General features: G+C 34.5%; 1 protein-coding gene across 1 annotated transcript; it reads right to left on the reverse strand.

The window, feature by feature from the left end:
- Positions 1 to 3,874: 3,874 nt before the first annotated feature.
- On the reverse strand, positions 3,875 to 16,915 carry LOC132546723 (targeting protein for Xklp2 homolog). Its single transcript, XM_060210440.1, has 14 exons — positions 16,781 to 16,915; positions 15,458 to 15,643; positions 14,268 to 14,387; positions 13,897 to 14,050; positions 11,687 to 12,058; positions 11,057 to 11,366; positions 9,485 to 9,686; positions 8,821 to 8,968; positions 7,666 to 7,873; positions 7,078 to 7,179; positions 6,376 to 6,549; positions 5,892 to 6,038; positions 4,761 to 4,872; positions 3,875 to 4,343 (listed from the first exon to the last, which is right to left on the reverse strand). Exons 1-14 carry the CDS (start codon positions 16,884 to 16,886, stop codon positions 4,048 to 4,050), a joined length of 2,637 nt encoding a protein of 878 aa, XP_060066423.1. The 5' UTR covers positions 16,887 to 16,915; the 3' UTR covers positions 3,875 to 4,047.
- Positions 16,916 to 16,919: the final 4 nt, after the last annotated feature.

The raw sequence follows: 16,919 nt of genomic DNA on the forward strand, positions 1-16,919 counted from the left end.
AGTATTAGATGGATCTCCTTGGTCCCTAGTTGTGCATATTTAACTGACAGTATGTTATCGCTGTTTCTTGAAAAATACAAGATGGATCATCATCAAATTTTAATTGTAAGTTTCTTAGGTCCATAGCAGTGCATTGCTTGGTTATAGCACTTACCAGAAAAAAATATGGCCGTTAGGCTGCCATCTTGGATTTTTACAGTAATATCTTTTATCACTATTTCTGGAGAAGTATTGCATGGATCATTCTCCAATTTCTTATGGTGTTCAGCTTTAGTCTTCAGTTGTCCATACATTATTCTGAGACTAATCAAGAACCAAAATGGCCGACAAGCAGCCATCTTTGTTATTGACAGTAATAATTTGTCAGCTTTGGAGAAGTACTGGATGGATCCTTCTCAAATTTCATGTATATGTTCGCTTTGGTCCATAATTGTGGCGGAAATGCGGCTATCTTGGATTTTGACTATGAAAATGTATTATTGCTATTTCTTGAAAGTACTTGATAAATCTTTCTTGGATTACTTTTAGAATATGGGTTCCCCTAAGTCCCTAGTTACACCCTTTTGATTTTGGGATCGATCGGAGAAACAAATTGGCTGGCAGATAGCCATCTTGGATTTTGACTAAGATTATTATAACTATACTTTTAAACTTTTAAAGACAAAAAATATGACCAAACAATTGTGGGCACCAAGATCACTTTGGGATCTCATTTTTGGACTGAAAAAGTAAAATGGCTGACAGGCAGCATTATTATATTTTGAAAGTTGAACTTTTTGCTATTGGATAGATCCCATCTACTTTTTTAAGTGTAGGCCCTTTAGGTTCCTTGTTATGTATGTGGATTTTGACAGGTTTGTTTTCTCTAACTTGTCATAGGCCTTGATCAATGATTAAAATATATTTAATTTGAGAGGCAAATGCAATATTCTGTTTGAAGTGAGTTTTTCTTCACAGGAAGCAGTTCTATTCCATAAAAACTTTACATATTAAAGGATAGGATTAACTAAAACAATTCGTTGCTAGCATACAACTGCCTTAGGTTAAGGTACTGATGCTTTACTTCGCTTCATAAGAACTGGTTTAGAGAATAGATACATGTGTTGTACCTGTTTTAATATACCCTAACTTGATAATTAGCTCTCGACTCCTTGAGCAAAGGCACTGTACACAAACCCAAAAATAGCCAGATGTAAAAATTAAAGAATGTATGTAAGACACTCATGCTTCTGCTACACAGGTATTAATGGCCACCACATTTCTATAGATAGTAACACTGACCTTTGAACCAGGAAACATAAAAATCATCCAAGACCTTGTCATAGTCTCAGCATATGTTTAATCAAAATCCCATGAGAAATGATGTTCTATAATCATGGCGTTCATTCAGGATGGAACAGACAAGGATAACACTACTTTATACCCCCTACCTCCACCTTGCCACCTCCCATAAAAATGGAACATTAGAAGGTTACTAGACTTACAGTGCCAGCAAATAAGTACCTGGTACAGTTGTAGTAACTACAAAGTAATGATCACTGTTGATGGGTAGGAAATCAAGATACACAGATAAAAGTATGGCTTAAAATGTTTATTTCTATTATCACAATAACATATTGTTGTACTATATACTAACTATGATTCACATGTCTACCATTTGTAACACCTCAATATTATTGTAATCCGAGGATAAGACCAGGAAACTAGAAATAAGAATTTCTATCATGGTAGACATGTTCTCAAAACACAAATCTTTTCAAGAGAAATATCACAAGAAAGATATCAAACTGCGTTTACACGTTTTGATAATCCTGGGATCCAGTACACACAATCTGATAACATACTTATGTACCAATTTTGAAATCAAGGTCTTTCTACATATAACTTCATTCTAAAAGTTCATTTTTTCTGAAAAAAGAAGCACACACTAAAAGACATCTCCTTCAATATATTTTTTAGCAATGTCACCAATATATACTCATATGTTTTAAACCATGTTAATTACAAATCTTATACACAAGCTAATGACTCAATGATACAGAGAATGTTCGACAAAGTCAAGTTACACATAACCACCCATACACAAAAAAGACCATAAAGGAAACAGAGAAGAAATGAGGAAGTATGGAAAGTAGATACATAAAACAATAGGTGAAATTCTAAAATAGTGATAACATTTCATTTGAGTGAAGGCATGATTAAGTGTTATAATTACAAATGAGTGCAAAATTACTATAATACAGTTCTGTCTTTAATCTTTCACTCACTCATCCATACTCCTATCAATTCTACATTAATATGTCATGCTATTCTGTTTAACTGTACATGCCATATCAATGATTTTATAAACAAGAATATGACAAATACAATGACATATCAAAAATTTGTTTGATGAAAGTTGTTCAAAGTCAAAGAAATCCGATGTCTGATACATATGATTAAAGAAAGGCTTAAGTTGTTGTCCTAGACAAAGAAGCAGTTGGCACTGTCTATTACAGAAGGGATTTGATTCTCAATACTGTCTATAACAGAAGTGCTATAGGACGAACACAACTGCATACTTTCTGATTTGAATAAATCTACCTACTCATCTCAAAAAATAACAAATACAGCATGTGTTCTCAAAAAGAAAGTGATTTAAAACTAAATGCTGATGTATATCTTACAATTATCCAATACATGAACAATTCAAGATGAAAAAATAAACATGTACCAAGAGTGATTTGAACATATTCAGATATCTCCAAATGTTGATAAGCATACACCTCCTGAATGATCAATAATAAAGGTGAAGAAACTATGCGTGTCTTGTAATTAAGATCAAGTATGGTAAGTCAAACAAAAGTTTACACAGGATTAATAATTAATATACATGCAATCCAAATGATAAACATTCAGATGTCTCTCAAAATGATAAATAATACACTTGCATTTGAAATAACTGATGTTAACATGTATATCGAAATGATTAAAGATTAATATATACATGAACTTCAATGGTCAATAAGGTACACTAACAAGTGTCTCGAAATGATTTAAGATTCATATATACATGAACTTCAATGGTCAATAAGGTACACTAACAAGTGTCTCGAAATGATTTAAGATTCATATATACATGAACTTCAATAGTCAATAAGGTACACTAACAAGTGTCTCGAAATGATTTAAGATTCATATATACATGAACTTCAATAGTCAATAAGACACTAACAAGTGTCTCGAAATGATCTAACACAATACACATACCCTTGAAATGATCATTTCCAATCTTTGCATATTTTTTTTAAATGATCCGATTATCAAAGGTTCACAAAATAAATGTGCACTCGTGATGATCAAATGATCTGTGTTTAAGAAAACATGTTTCTCGCAATGATCAAACAGATATGAACACTAGCAATATCGGATCCAATACCTGGTATTTACATCAATCTTTATCAAATAATGAACTCAAAATGATCCAATAAGAAAAGATATTTACATCAATTTCTTGTTTTTTATATTTTCTAAAAGCAAAATGACAATGATATTTTACAATGATAAAATGTATTCAGATTATTAAAATGGAAGGGTATTCAGTTTTAAGTAAAATATACAGCATTCTAGTATTCACTTATCTTTCAAGTCTTGTGCATTTTTATAAAGGTATAGTTATATCGAGTGTGTAGAGATGTATTACATGATGGTGTAAATTTGTAAAAGTGTAGAAATTTAGTATTAATGTCAGCAAAAACAATTGATTAACCTGTCATAGCTTAGAGAAAGGCATATTTGACAACGATTCCCAACAATTATTTTGTTTTAATGTTAACAGAACTACGGACTTTCTTCTCGCCGTACTTGGTCATCAACACTAAATGGAACTGGCAAATTCCACTCCAATAAGTACGTTTTACAATTAACCCCACACAAAGGAAAGTAACTCATGCTGGGCAGTGTACACCACTTAGAGGATGTTATCAATCAGATGTACTTTAACATCAATGTCCAATCGTAACAGCTTCACTCTATACAGCTGTCATATATTAATCACCTTACACTTCTTCACACACGCACACTACTGCGCAGACGACTGTCTGTGGAGAATTTAGGTGACATTGGAATTGTGGGTTGTCTTTCACTTGGTAAAACTTCAACAGTTTTAAAATGTTTCACTGGTTGAGATTTGGGCACCATCTCTGCTCTTAATTTTGCAATAGCAATTTTTTCTTGTTCTTCTTGTCGTTTTTCTCGTTGACGTTTCAATGCTTCTGCCTCCGCTTCAAGGGCTTTCCTGCGTTGGTCATATGCTTCACGTGATCTGGATCTCTTGTCTGTGTTAAGTTCAAAGTCATTTACATCTGTAAAACAGAATTATCAAATAAATCAGACTTTATTACTTTAATTTTAAAATGAAAAGACAAAAACACAACATATGAATCAGAAACCTTTTACCATAGACTTGAACCGAGACGAGGACAGAAAAACAGTCAAGAAAATTTGCAAATGATTGACGTTAAGAAAAGCTAGAGAATAAACCAAAATGGTATAACTGGAAGTACATCAACAACACTTAAAGCTATAGCCACATGAATCCAGATTTCTTCCTTATTTTTCAAGAACTCCAAGGGAACTTTGTTCAATGATCAGGATTTCCTGATCTGCACTTTTTGTTCTTACAGTAGCCTTAGAATACAAAGCTTTACAGAATTTATGACAAGGGGGTAGAAAAAATCTCAATTAAGAGAGAGATATTCAAATGCAAGTTGTGAGATTACCAGTTAATGGTTTGAGTGACTTAGACGGCACAAATGGCTTCTTGATAAGGACATCACTGTTGGTGGCCTTAAAGGTGGCTTGGAGCCTCTGTTGTCTTAGCTCTTCCTCAATCTGGAAAATAAAACCAGCAACTATGCTATCATCTGACCAACCTAGGGTTGTGTGTCTTGTATTAAGATCAAGTATGGTAAGTCAAACAAAAGTTCAGCAGTTTCAATTTTTTTGAAATCATTTGCAGTAACTCACTGTTTCAAAAATGGTGATATTGCAATATATATTTCATGTGAAATTTTGTTGTAACATGTGTATATACATTTTAAAAATAGACCTTGATTTATTTTATAATTGCGAAACAAGCTTTAAGCCTTTCTTTATCACTCTTCCTGGCATGGATGGAAGTGCAGGGTGATCTTACTGTGGGAGAAAACTGGAATACCCGGGGAAACCCCATGTTGGTAACCTCACATGTTTTCACATCGATTCCGGGAATTGAATCCTGGACAGCTAGGTGTCAGACAAGTGTGTTACCACTGTGCCACCCAACCAACCTTTTATATATATTTTCATGTCTGAATAAAATACCTATCACAACAATAGTACCACTTAATTGTTATGATATTAACATTGGCAGCAATGAACAGGTTTGGTTGCAATAATAATAAAAAAATTCTACAGTATCAGCAGATATATTGTCTAATCAATCATTTTGATTTTCACTTTTTTTTAACATGACCACAAGGCAATAGACAATAAGCACTTGGTAAAAGCAGGGACGTATTGTACGTCTCCTGGTCAAAGTGACTGACTAATGAGCACAAAGTCAAAATAATTAAGTAATGATCACATGACCAAAGAGAATGAGTAATGAGCACAAGGAAAAGTGATTGAATAATGAGCGTGAAGTTAAAGCCATTGAATAATGAGCACTTGGTCAAAGTGATAGAATAATGAGGACAAGGTCATAGTGACTTAACAACAAACAAATGACTGAAGTGAATAATCAATAAACACACAAAGTTTTGTAAAAGGTTAGAGGATTAAAAAATAGTGAACCAAAAGATGATAAGGAAAGTGATAAAAAGGAGAGTGCAATGTTACAATGAGCACAAGGCAAAGAGACGTACATATACCTTACGACTCCACTCCTCTGCCCGTTTGGCTCCTCTACTGTCGATGTCAAAGTTGAAGGGCTGAGGTCTTGTTGGAGGTTTCGTGTGTTTTTCAGGAAGTGTATCACCTGTTTGACCTGGACAACTTTGAGCTTGGAATTCCCGTGCCTTAAATCAATAAATGCTTTTTTGAAATACAGAAAATTATATTTAGGACTGGTATCTGGTCACTGTGACATTTCATAGATGTTTCAGATTTTTGCAATTTACCAAAAAGCTTGAAATAAAATTTGCGTATTTCTTTTTATAATTTTTGATTCTCCGTGTATTGGTATGTTCTTTTCATGCCTTTTTTTCCATCCTCAATAACATAGCCAAAATATTACCACTTGACATACCAACATTTACAGTAAAGTGTCTCTAACAAATTTCACTTGATAGACGCATGTTTGACTGCTACCAATATTTAAAGTTAAAGAAGAATTAAATTAACAAATGTTTTTACTCTTTTCTCTTCTTCCAATATTTCCTTGATCTTTTCTTCCTTCTTTGCTTTCACAAATTGATCCCTCTCCTCGAACGTGAAAGGCTCAGGAATAGTACTCTTATGACCAAGCTTTGGCTGGAATGGTACTCCCGCATGAGGCACTGGATTAGCCTTGACTTTTTGAGGTTCATTCTGCAATGTAACCAGGGCAATGTTTAATGAGTTCTGAGCCTTGAAAGTCTTTATACAGGACTACAGAACAGAATATGTTCAAATTTTAGTTCTATTTGGATACTACCCGACAGCCATGCAGAACGTATAAACAAAACTGATTCAAAAGCTTGACAAATAAATCACGACTGCAGACTTTTCAGCAGCATGTAAATGAACTATAGGTGTAACATCATAACTGAGTGTATACACTGACTTAATATTTAAAATTGGTAGATATTAAATGCCAATTCATGCTTAAGAAATCAAATTGTAACTACCTTTTTTTGAAGATTTCATACAACGGCTGTATAGGCCAATGCATTTTCTAATGAATCATGAGACATCTGCACTTTGAGCTATCAGTATTTCTTTCAATCTTAGTGATTTTACTGCTTTGATAAACAGGAAACAAAATCCTAATGTTTTAGCCTTAGCACCACAGTTGTAAAATCTGATGTTACGCCTTATAATTGGCACTTCTCTGGGTGATTTGAGATTAAAAGATACCTGAGATTCCTCTAACTCAGCAGGCATCCGTACACGATTCCTCAAAGCAAAGGCAGGTGACTTAGGAATTGTTGGAGCCAATACTTTTGCTGGTTTTAATCCCTGGGGTATAAAGAAAATACCTTGTGACAGTTCAATCAAACAAAACAGAGTGGATGAGAGCTAGGTCAGAGAAATTAACTTTCATGCATATCTATACATTTTATCTGTATAAACATATAACATACAGTTTCTGCCCATTAGATTCACTACTTAACTAAACACAATTATAGAAAAACTAAATCCTCTGCAAATGTTACAAACTGACAGTACACATCAATCTACATCATGTTGTGACGGAACTAAATGGAGTTTCTGAATGTAAAGGAGTTTGAATTGTATCTTAAAGATTTGTGTTTGAAACTTAAAGCCAAAAGTGACATATCATTGCCAAATATATAACTGATATTCAAGGATGACCAAAATAGCACTAAGGCTGTTGAGAGTTAGGAGGGATGTTCAGAAATTAAGCTAAACAGGTTCTTGTAAATCAATAAAACATTCTCAAAACAAACATGCAAGTAAAATACAGATTTAATATTTTCTCACCACAGGGCCTTCTAGTATCTTTTTAGGTACTGGTTTGGCATGAAATTCAAATTTCTCTTCTTCTGTAGAACTGTCCTGTGTCCGCCTGTCTGCGGCTGTTAAGTGGAACTCCTCGGGGTTGGTTAAAGGTTTAGATGCCACTTTCCTTACACCTGTGTTTGGGTTTGTCAAAATCCTTTCATTCACAGGATGAGCTTTGAATTGATTCCTGATAAAAAGAAAAGATTGCCAAGAAATGTTTCAATCAATATAAAAAGAATTTGTAATTAAAAGTACTAGTTATTATGGACCTTCTGCTTGAGTCCCAAAAATTAGGCCTGCTGTGCAGTAAATTGCCTACATACCAGTACTGGTCGAGATCAGGCTATACCTAAATATCTAACAATCAGAAAGGTCTCCAGATGAACTGGGGCCAGCAGAATATATGAATGGCAGAAAAAAAAATTGACTAATACACAATACAATGACAAATAAGCTATCGTAAATTTCTTATATATGTATGCTGTGAAAATGACTAAAATTAAATTTTGTAAGCTCAATGGTTGTGGAAACACCAGATTTATGTTGTGTTACAATGAATGGATGAATGCTTCAATGCAGCTATGTAAATGAGTTTTTGTTTGTCGAAGCATGTAAACGATTCAAACAGCATAAAAGAATAACACCTTTTAATTAAAATTTAGAGTTAGATACAGCAACACAATGGAGTAAACCGTATTGCACAGCTGTTTTGTTCTAGGATTCCTCAATGATGCTAGAGGCCTAAATATTGAAGCCTCGGAGACAACTGAGGAAAATCCAAAGTGATCGAAAGAGAAGTTAAAATCTAGATGTGGAGGTGTACTAGCCTTACAATTCAATCATTTCCAAATATTCATATCTGATAATTTAACTTGCATGGTCCCTCTAATTCTTCCCTACATCATTATACAAGTATCATAAACAAAACCAAACGTCAGACTGCTAATGTTCTAAGCAAAGCACAGCTTCTAATACAATACATATCATCTTCAAGATGATGCAGAAAAATTACTTGTTTGATTGTACAGCTCCTCTACTAATTTATGAAACAGTCTTCAATGACTTTCTGAAAGAGTTTGAATAAAATAAGGATAACCAGTACTTGTCAGTCAAGGTAAGAGCTATAGAACCTACATGAGCATCTCTTGAACTTCCTCCTCCTCCCTCTCCTGTTGGGTTGGTATGTGATGGGATCGAGTTCTTCCTCGTGTCTCAAACTGTGGAGTCTTTGGAAGAGTCAATACTTTCTTTGGTGATTTTGATCTGCCTCGGGTACCTTCACCTGTTTGGAAAAATCAATTCTTTTTAGAACTAACATTTTTTATCATAACAGTGAAAATCTGTCAGCACTACCAATAAATGACAACCCATTGCAACAATTTCTTTAGGCTATGTTAGACAATCACTCGCACAACAAATGTTTCTGGAATGAACTGTGTATTTTTTCAGCTCTTCATAGTTTCTATTCTGGGAAAATTATTATGTCATACAGTGGTCACAATCCTAACATTTGAGCAGCATTTTAATCTTTCTGAATATCCTTAATTACTTTGGTTTGCCAGGAAGTTAACTTAACTTTCAAACTTCATGATAATCTTATTTTTAGTTCATGAAATTCATAAACGGAAATTTTGCCAAAGTTCTCAACAAGCTAGCTTTAGACACTTCTGCTGGTGCTAGTTATATCGCCACATAGCTTAACTTAATTATCTCTCTTGGTGCTACCAATATTACACTTCATGTAATAGCTTTAGTCATACTTATGGCAGTGTTGCGGAGAGATTATCTTTAGTCATACCTCTGTCAGCACTGCCAACACGACCCCTTGTTCTGAAGCGATCTGGTGTCTGCCTATGGAAGGCCTTTACTTTTTCAGCCATACTCTGGTAGGTATCAGCTTTAGACAGGTCCTCCATACTGCCAAGCTTACGCTTCTTACAATCTGTCAGTTTAAATGGCTTGGGGATGGTGGGGCCTTTTTGGTTTGCTGCATGTAGAGGCTAAAAAAATCCAATCAATTCATCCATCAAAGTTTTGACAATGAAAACAACTGCAATCTATGCTTTTTGAGTATCAATGTTATATAAACAAGAACACAGTCATCAAGATCCCTTGCTCATGTTCATTTGTAAAATATATACACTGGGCAACATGGAAAACTAACATATTGAAACCATTTATTGTGTTCAAGTTAAAATTCCGTTGAAAGTGATCAATATAATAACAATTTAGTAGCATAATACTGTGAATATTAAAACAGGCTAATCATACATCTACATTCTTTTATTCAATGGTAATGATAGAATATTTGTCACTTAATTTCAGTGATGCTGGTCAATCAATGGTTCTATTACTGATTAAGTATGACAAAACAGTGAAATGGTTTATATACACTAATAAAATACAATACAGCATCTAAAAGTCAAATGAGTAAAATTGCAAGAAAGTCAATATCAGTAAAACAAATCATAACCAGTGATAGTGCAATATCACTTCGAACATTATACTTGGAGATTCACTTTCATAGATTTATTAGGGCTTTTTACCAACTCATGAAAAGACTTATTATTCTGTTTCTTATTATTATTCTTTCGTGATTTTGTGGCATCTAAATTTCCAAATCGATAAGAGATATGTTTATAGTCTTTTAAAGGTCTCTTATTATCATTTCCAAAGGTATCCTGTGCAAAGCATTCGCCATTCTGGTCACATTTGCCTCATTCGGTATTCACAGAATTAGCCAATAATCAAACTTAGAGCGAGTGGTTAAGGTACTAAGTCTGCTAAGCAAGTCTCATAAAAATTTTGATCATTCCTTTTGAAAGAAATTTTGAAAGCAATCCTCAAAACTGTTTCAAGATATCAGCCAATAAGGTCACAGCAGCCTCATTAAATATATGTGGAATTCCCAGTTAATCAAACTTGGGCAAGGGACTAAGGTAACAAGTGTACCTACCAAGTTTCATTAAAATCCAACAAGTCTTTCAAAAGATATCATGCAGAGAGCAGCATCTAGATGGACAGAAGGAACCCATTTGAATATCTCCCGCCAACTTTGTTAGATGGGGGATAAGAAAATTTTATTAAGATATCTTTGACAGTTCAAAAGTTATTGCCAAGACAAGTTTCTATCGCAAATTTAGCACTTATATGACCTTAACCCTCTGGTTGCAGGCCTCAGTGACCAACATAAGTGCAATGCGCCCTGCCTGTAGATATCTCTGTACAGTTTAGAGATTATAACCTGGACAAGGTCACAAAAGAGGAACAATGAAAACCAGCACTAATGCAATATTTCACTGAAAAGGATGATATTACAACACAAGCTCTAACAGATACTAGTACACATCTGTAAAAAATAAGTACTAACAGAGGTCTTAGTTGTACTGCTGGAACGAAGGCTTTCTACAAAGTCTTTCTCTTTGCTCTCACTGCGGGTCTCCATTGCATGAGTAGATTTAATGCGGCTGTCTGTCTGGAACTGGAATTCTGTGGGTCTTGTTGGTAATTTATGGGCTTGAACAGGTTGACATGCCGAGCCAGTCATGGCTTTCTTATACGACTCTTGGGCTAGCTTACGTTTTTTAGCTAACTCATTTCTCATCATGGCAATAGTTTCCAGCTCTCTCTCCTCAGCTTTCTTGTACTGTTCTGAATTTACTTTCGGACCAGGCTTCCTCCTTCAAAGAAATAACAAGATACATACATTATTCATAAAGTGCTTCCACTTATATTTACAGTAACCATAGCCATTATCCTGTATTTTTTTTTAAAAGTTAGTTTCATCAATTTGATTAAATCCTCTAGAAATAAAAGAAAAAAATAGAAAAAAAAGTGGCCCATAGGTCTTTACGGTCACCTGAGTTGAATTTTCTTCATCGCTTCCGACAGACGACGGACCAAATGTGATAGCAATGGGTCACTTGAGACTTTGTCTCAGGTTACCTAAAAAAAAGCAGTGTAAAAGCATGCTGGTACATTTTTACCGTTGTAGACTTACTTCATAAAGGTTGGTGTGTTAGGGATTGTAAGTTTTGGCATCTTAGAAGCTGGAGCTGTTATGTCCTCCTTTGTATCAGAGCTATTAGAGTTCAATCTCTGACGTGTTTGTCTGTCTGAAGAGTTGGCACGTCCCACAGATCGGCCACGTGAATGGTTTCGTTTTGAGTTACTATTATCAAGAGATGAACTTGATACATTATCAAGTTTTTGGCTGGTAGATCTTTTCATAGTATTTGATCTCTTCAAACTGCTTGACTTCTCCTCCAGTGCATTAGCAGTGTCTGCAGATCGCCTGAATGAACTTGATCGTTTCAGTGTTGTTGATCTGCCCCGCTGCTCTGGATTTTGGACAGGCTTTGAACTGTTACCTCTGAAACATAAAATAATTTGTGTAGTTTCAAAGTAAATAAACTATAAACCTACATCAGATAAAATGGTATGATAATCATACAAATATTTCTGATATTCGTGATAGGTACCAAGTTTAAGTTTTTATAAGATTTTATCAAACAAGCATTTGAAAGTTGAGACAAGCGTCATAAAGTTTGTATGAAATGAAAACAAATTTCAGACTTTTTATCACATAGCTCAGAAAAAGTCTTAAAGTCAAAATGTGGAGAAAATCCCATAGAGGCAGATTTTGTGGTGCAATTTTCTTTTTTTGATTTAACAACATTGTCCATATTATGACATCACAAATTCTGACTATTACAGGCAATGAATAGCACTCCAGGGTATACATTAGTGACACAAGCAAAACTATTACATGGGATTCGCTGGATAACAGGCTGATTATCTTATATAGCAAAATGATAATCACACAGATTCTTACATTGCTGATATGTACCACCTAGTTTCAGAAACATTGTTTAAGTACCAGAAGGTTTTATGTGTATCGTTTCCCATCCTATAAACAGCTATGGTTGGCATCCCCACATGTGTGACATGAGAGTATTAATGAGTGCATGTATTTTGGGGGCTGCAGCTTGTTCCTGTAAGCCTCCTTGTGACTGGGGGAGATTGAGTCGACTGTATAATGCAACTACACAGAAGCATACTGCTGATGGGCACCAGTAGGACATCTGAACATGTCATACATTTTACTGACAATGGATAAATAAGTAATTACTTCACCAAAGTAATGAACATTAAACAAGAAGTAGTCACTACACAATACCATTTTTAAAGACTCTGGTATGTCTCCAACAAGGGAGAGATCTCAAATCTCTCCCCATTTATGTCAAATGTGGGGCAGTGTAAAGTGAGACATTAGGGAAAAATATAAAGATTTAGTTGCCTCTTACAATCATACAATGGAGGTAGCATGTTCAGTTTGTAGGTTCTGCCTCCATGGCAATACTTGTAATACCGATAATGGCAAAATTAAAGCAATCAAATCCATTCAGTTAATTTACCAAGCAATGTAAAAAATATCATCCATATGTTTAAATATGATTGCTTAAGGAAAGCTGTCATGTCAGTTTTCATATGGATGGTCAGTAATACCACATTATTTTGCTTGTAGTTTTCGCCACTGACACAGTTTATCTGTGTACAAAGTGCTGTAGAGTTCTGTGGTGTCTAGCACATGGATTCTAGAAGGAATACAAGAGTACGACTGAAGACTGAAGAATAATCGAAAGGATAAAGATGTTTGTAGGTACTTGTTAAAAAGGCAGTATCGATACAATACAATTTTTTTTACAAAAGTCTTTCTCAAAGTGATGTTGCATTAAAACAGTTTTTTCAGTCTTACAATTTTTTGGTCCACATATATGCTACACCGTTATATAAGCTGCATACCCGAACCACAAGACAAAAACTGTGGCTTTTCATCCATTTAATATGGTAAAATCGTAGGAAATAACCTTTGTCAATTAAATTGCCAGAGGTTGCAAATGGACCTGAACACCCCATGTCACATGGATCGTCTTAAGTGAAGGGGTTAATTTGATTATGGGTGAGTCATGATGCTCTGTTTACATAATTAAGGCAGTGCCCTTGTCTGGGTTAGGGGGACTTGCCATAAACCTAATTGGCCACATATATTGGTCACTGGAGTCGTGATAAAAAGGTGAAATAAGGGGCAGAATGGTGCTGACACCATGCTATTCATGCTTAAGGCAAACATTGTTGTATTTTTTGAAAATTTATAATTAGAATCAAACTAATTTTTAAAACCAAGTCCGTGATATTGTGTTTGCCTACCCATTTGTTGGTTGTTTCTTGATTCTAGCTGGCAGAGGTTTGTTGTTACTCTTGACTGTCTGTGATGGTTCTTTCTTGCTCTTCGCTCTCCACTGTGTCAGATTTGTACAGATGTTTTTCGTTACCACAGGTTCAGACGAGGTCACAGTCTCATCTAAGTAATAAAATAAAAAGTCAGACTTAAATACCTGATATTTCATACAATTTTAAATAGAATTTCAAGAACACCTGCATAACATCATATTTCTGTGGTGAGATTGTGAGGTATATTTACGCTATTTGACAAAAAATTGTGTAAATTTCAGCCATTCACTGGTCACTAACTCATGCCAAGTGTCTTTATTATATTCAATATGATAATTTCTATTTACCCTTTATTTCAGTATCAGTTTTAGCAGGAAGGTCTGGACTGGTAGCTTCTCTACTTCTGGATGGTGTTCTTTTTGGTGTTCTTGCAGGTGTACTTCGCAATGATGGTGTCTTCCTAGTTTCTGTCACAAAGTAAATTTGATCAACATTTTTAATTTGAACATGTGATTTATCTGATTTTGTTCTTAATACTATTAAATAAATGTGTCTAATAAAATTAAGTACCTGGTTAACTTGATCTTACCTTATTTTTTTTCTGTCTCTAAATGTTTAGTAATAGTTGCAACAGTTTAAGTCAGCATATTTTTTGGGGACTACTGCATCCTCATATGAAGATCTGAGAAATTTGATTTGATCTCTATGCTGGGAAATATATTTCTAGCTGAGATTACAGCCTATAATGTTCTAATGTGTCCAAGGGCAAGACACTTAATCAGTGGTCAAGATAAAAAATTGACAAATGGGTAATTTAAAATTACCCTTTCTTTTCCAACCTTGGGGTAAGATATGATTTTATATTCATAAGATATTCTGTTTTCAGCACGAAATAGAACTATTTTCATTGACTTTATTTACTACTCTAATCAATAAAACAAGACAAAAATGATTGGTCCTCATTTACTCAATGATCTTACACACCATTGCTTTTAGTGTTGAAGTCATAAAGTCCCTTAGGGCTTACCGTTTGCAGTGATCTGTTGTGGAGATCACCGACTTCAAAATGAGACATCTGAATCATTAAATGCTTACCCATTGAGAATGGAAAAAGTTGTTTACAAAGTGTTTGGTAACTATGCCTATACAAAGTCAGCAATGATAATGGGTACAATCCAAATTACATACACATGTTATTAAACAGTGATGGCTAAATGAAAATGTGACTGCAAAATGGGTATACATCAATTACCAATGCATATTCCATCAATATCATAAAATATTCCAATATGCAGCTTATATCAAGAAGTGCTTCAATTGCTGGACGCAGCATAGGACAAATCCCCTGTATGATGTTCAGAGAGACAGCCTATGACAGCTAGCTGCTGCAAGGAGATACTTCCTAATAATGAATCTTGTTCACTAGGCTTAAGCCCAAGAAACAAACATAACCTTGAAGATCTCTGATTCAATTTTTTTTACATGTTCCTAAAGTATGAACCATGTAACCACAATCAAACATAGCATTTCTTTTTACCTGATGCCTCTGGTAGTCCCTTTTCATTGAGAGGCGTGGAAGCAAAGGATCTGGTCAGCCTTCTTGTTTCTGTTGTTGGGGTAGCAACCTTTTCAGCATCCTCTATCACATCAACACCATTACAGACATTATAATCTTCATCTTCTTCTAAATACTCTTCCTCAATACACTCAATAGAGGGAGCATCTACAAAGAATTGAAAAACAGTTCATTTCATTAACATTTATAATATATGTATACCTCCCAACTTTTCAGAATTCTCATGGAAGGGAAAAGTGCACCAACAACATTATTGACTCGCCACAATATATTGCGTATCATGACATTTATCACATAGGAAAAATTAATCAATGTATATTTAATCAATACATCTAGATAACTTTCAATTTATAAAGTGCATGCTTTGCTATACTATAACAATGAAAAAATGTTGGTTTTTTTTCAAAAGTAAGGATCAAGTTCGATTTTTTAATTTATCAATTTAAATTCTCAGTATTCATTGAACTCACACAATAGAAAAGAAATTTTGATTTAAGATCTCTTTGGTTGTTAGTAAGGATCTTTCTGAAACATTTTGCTAATTGCTCATGACTTGGGATAAGGCACTTAGTGACAGCCATTTGTATCGATTTGATTCCAATTTCAGTAAGCTAACAGATTGTAGAATCTGTTCAATAAATAATCCTGAGATAACCTCAATACATATGTATGTGTAAGGATGGAAACAATGACAGTTCATACACAATATTATACATCCTCTTTTAGTGAGTCTTGCTTACTTTAATCAATGACCCTGTTCCAAAGAATATCTGTTTAAAAGAACGCTTTTGCATGTTTAAAATACGTGGTGGATCCACGTGTTCTGAACACACTACCAGGTAAACAAATATAGTGCTAAAAACAGGAGCAGTCTTTGTTCGATGGAGAGTTATGTATGGAACAGTACCTCTTCTACATCTCATATACAAGTTTGCAATGTATTAGCAAGACAGTCACACCAAAATGAATAAGCAGTAAGTCCTTATTACCTTAAAGTAGTTTTTACATGTACATATTGCCTCAATATTGAATTCCCTTAATAATCTTAAACGGCAAAAGCAAATGTCCTACTTGCATTAGGACTTTGAGTCGTGTATGCATAAACATGTCAATTACTTATCCACAGCCACCATTAATTATTCATCAATGACAAAGCTCATCTGAATCCAAAATTTTGCCAACGTACAATTAAATTATGGACTTTTCTTATTCAATTAAATCCAATAAGTCGTAATAAAACACAAACCGACCAAAGAGGGGGTGTCGTTGGTGCCGCGCACTTACCAAACCAGCCGTCAGGATTATCTGCTTCTTCCAGTGGATTTGTCGAAAAATCTACATATTGTGGCGCGACATATTCCCAATCGTAATCATTATCTACACTACCCATGATAAAATATAAATATCACATGGATTCGAAAAA

This window comes from Ylistrum balloti, unplaced genomic scaffold, assembly GCF_031769215.1.
Source record: "Ylistrum balloti isolate Yb309-2 unplaced genomic scaffold, AGI_CSIRO_Ybal_v1 Utg369908, whole genome shotgun sequence".
Classification (NCBI taxonomy): Eukaryota; Metazoa; Mollusca; class Bivalvia; order Pectinida; family Pectinidae; genus Ylistrum; species Ylistrum balloti.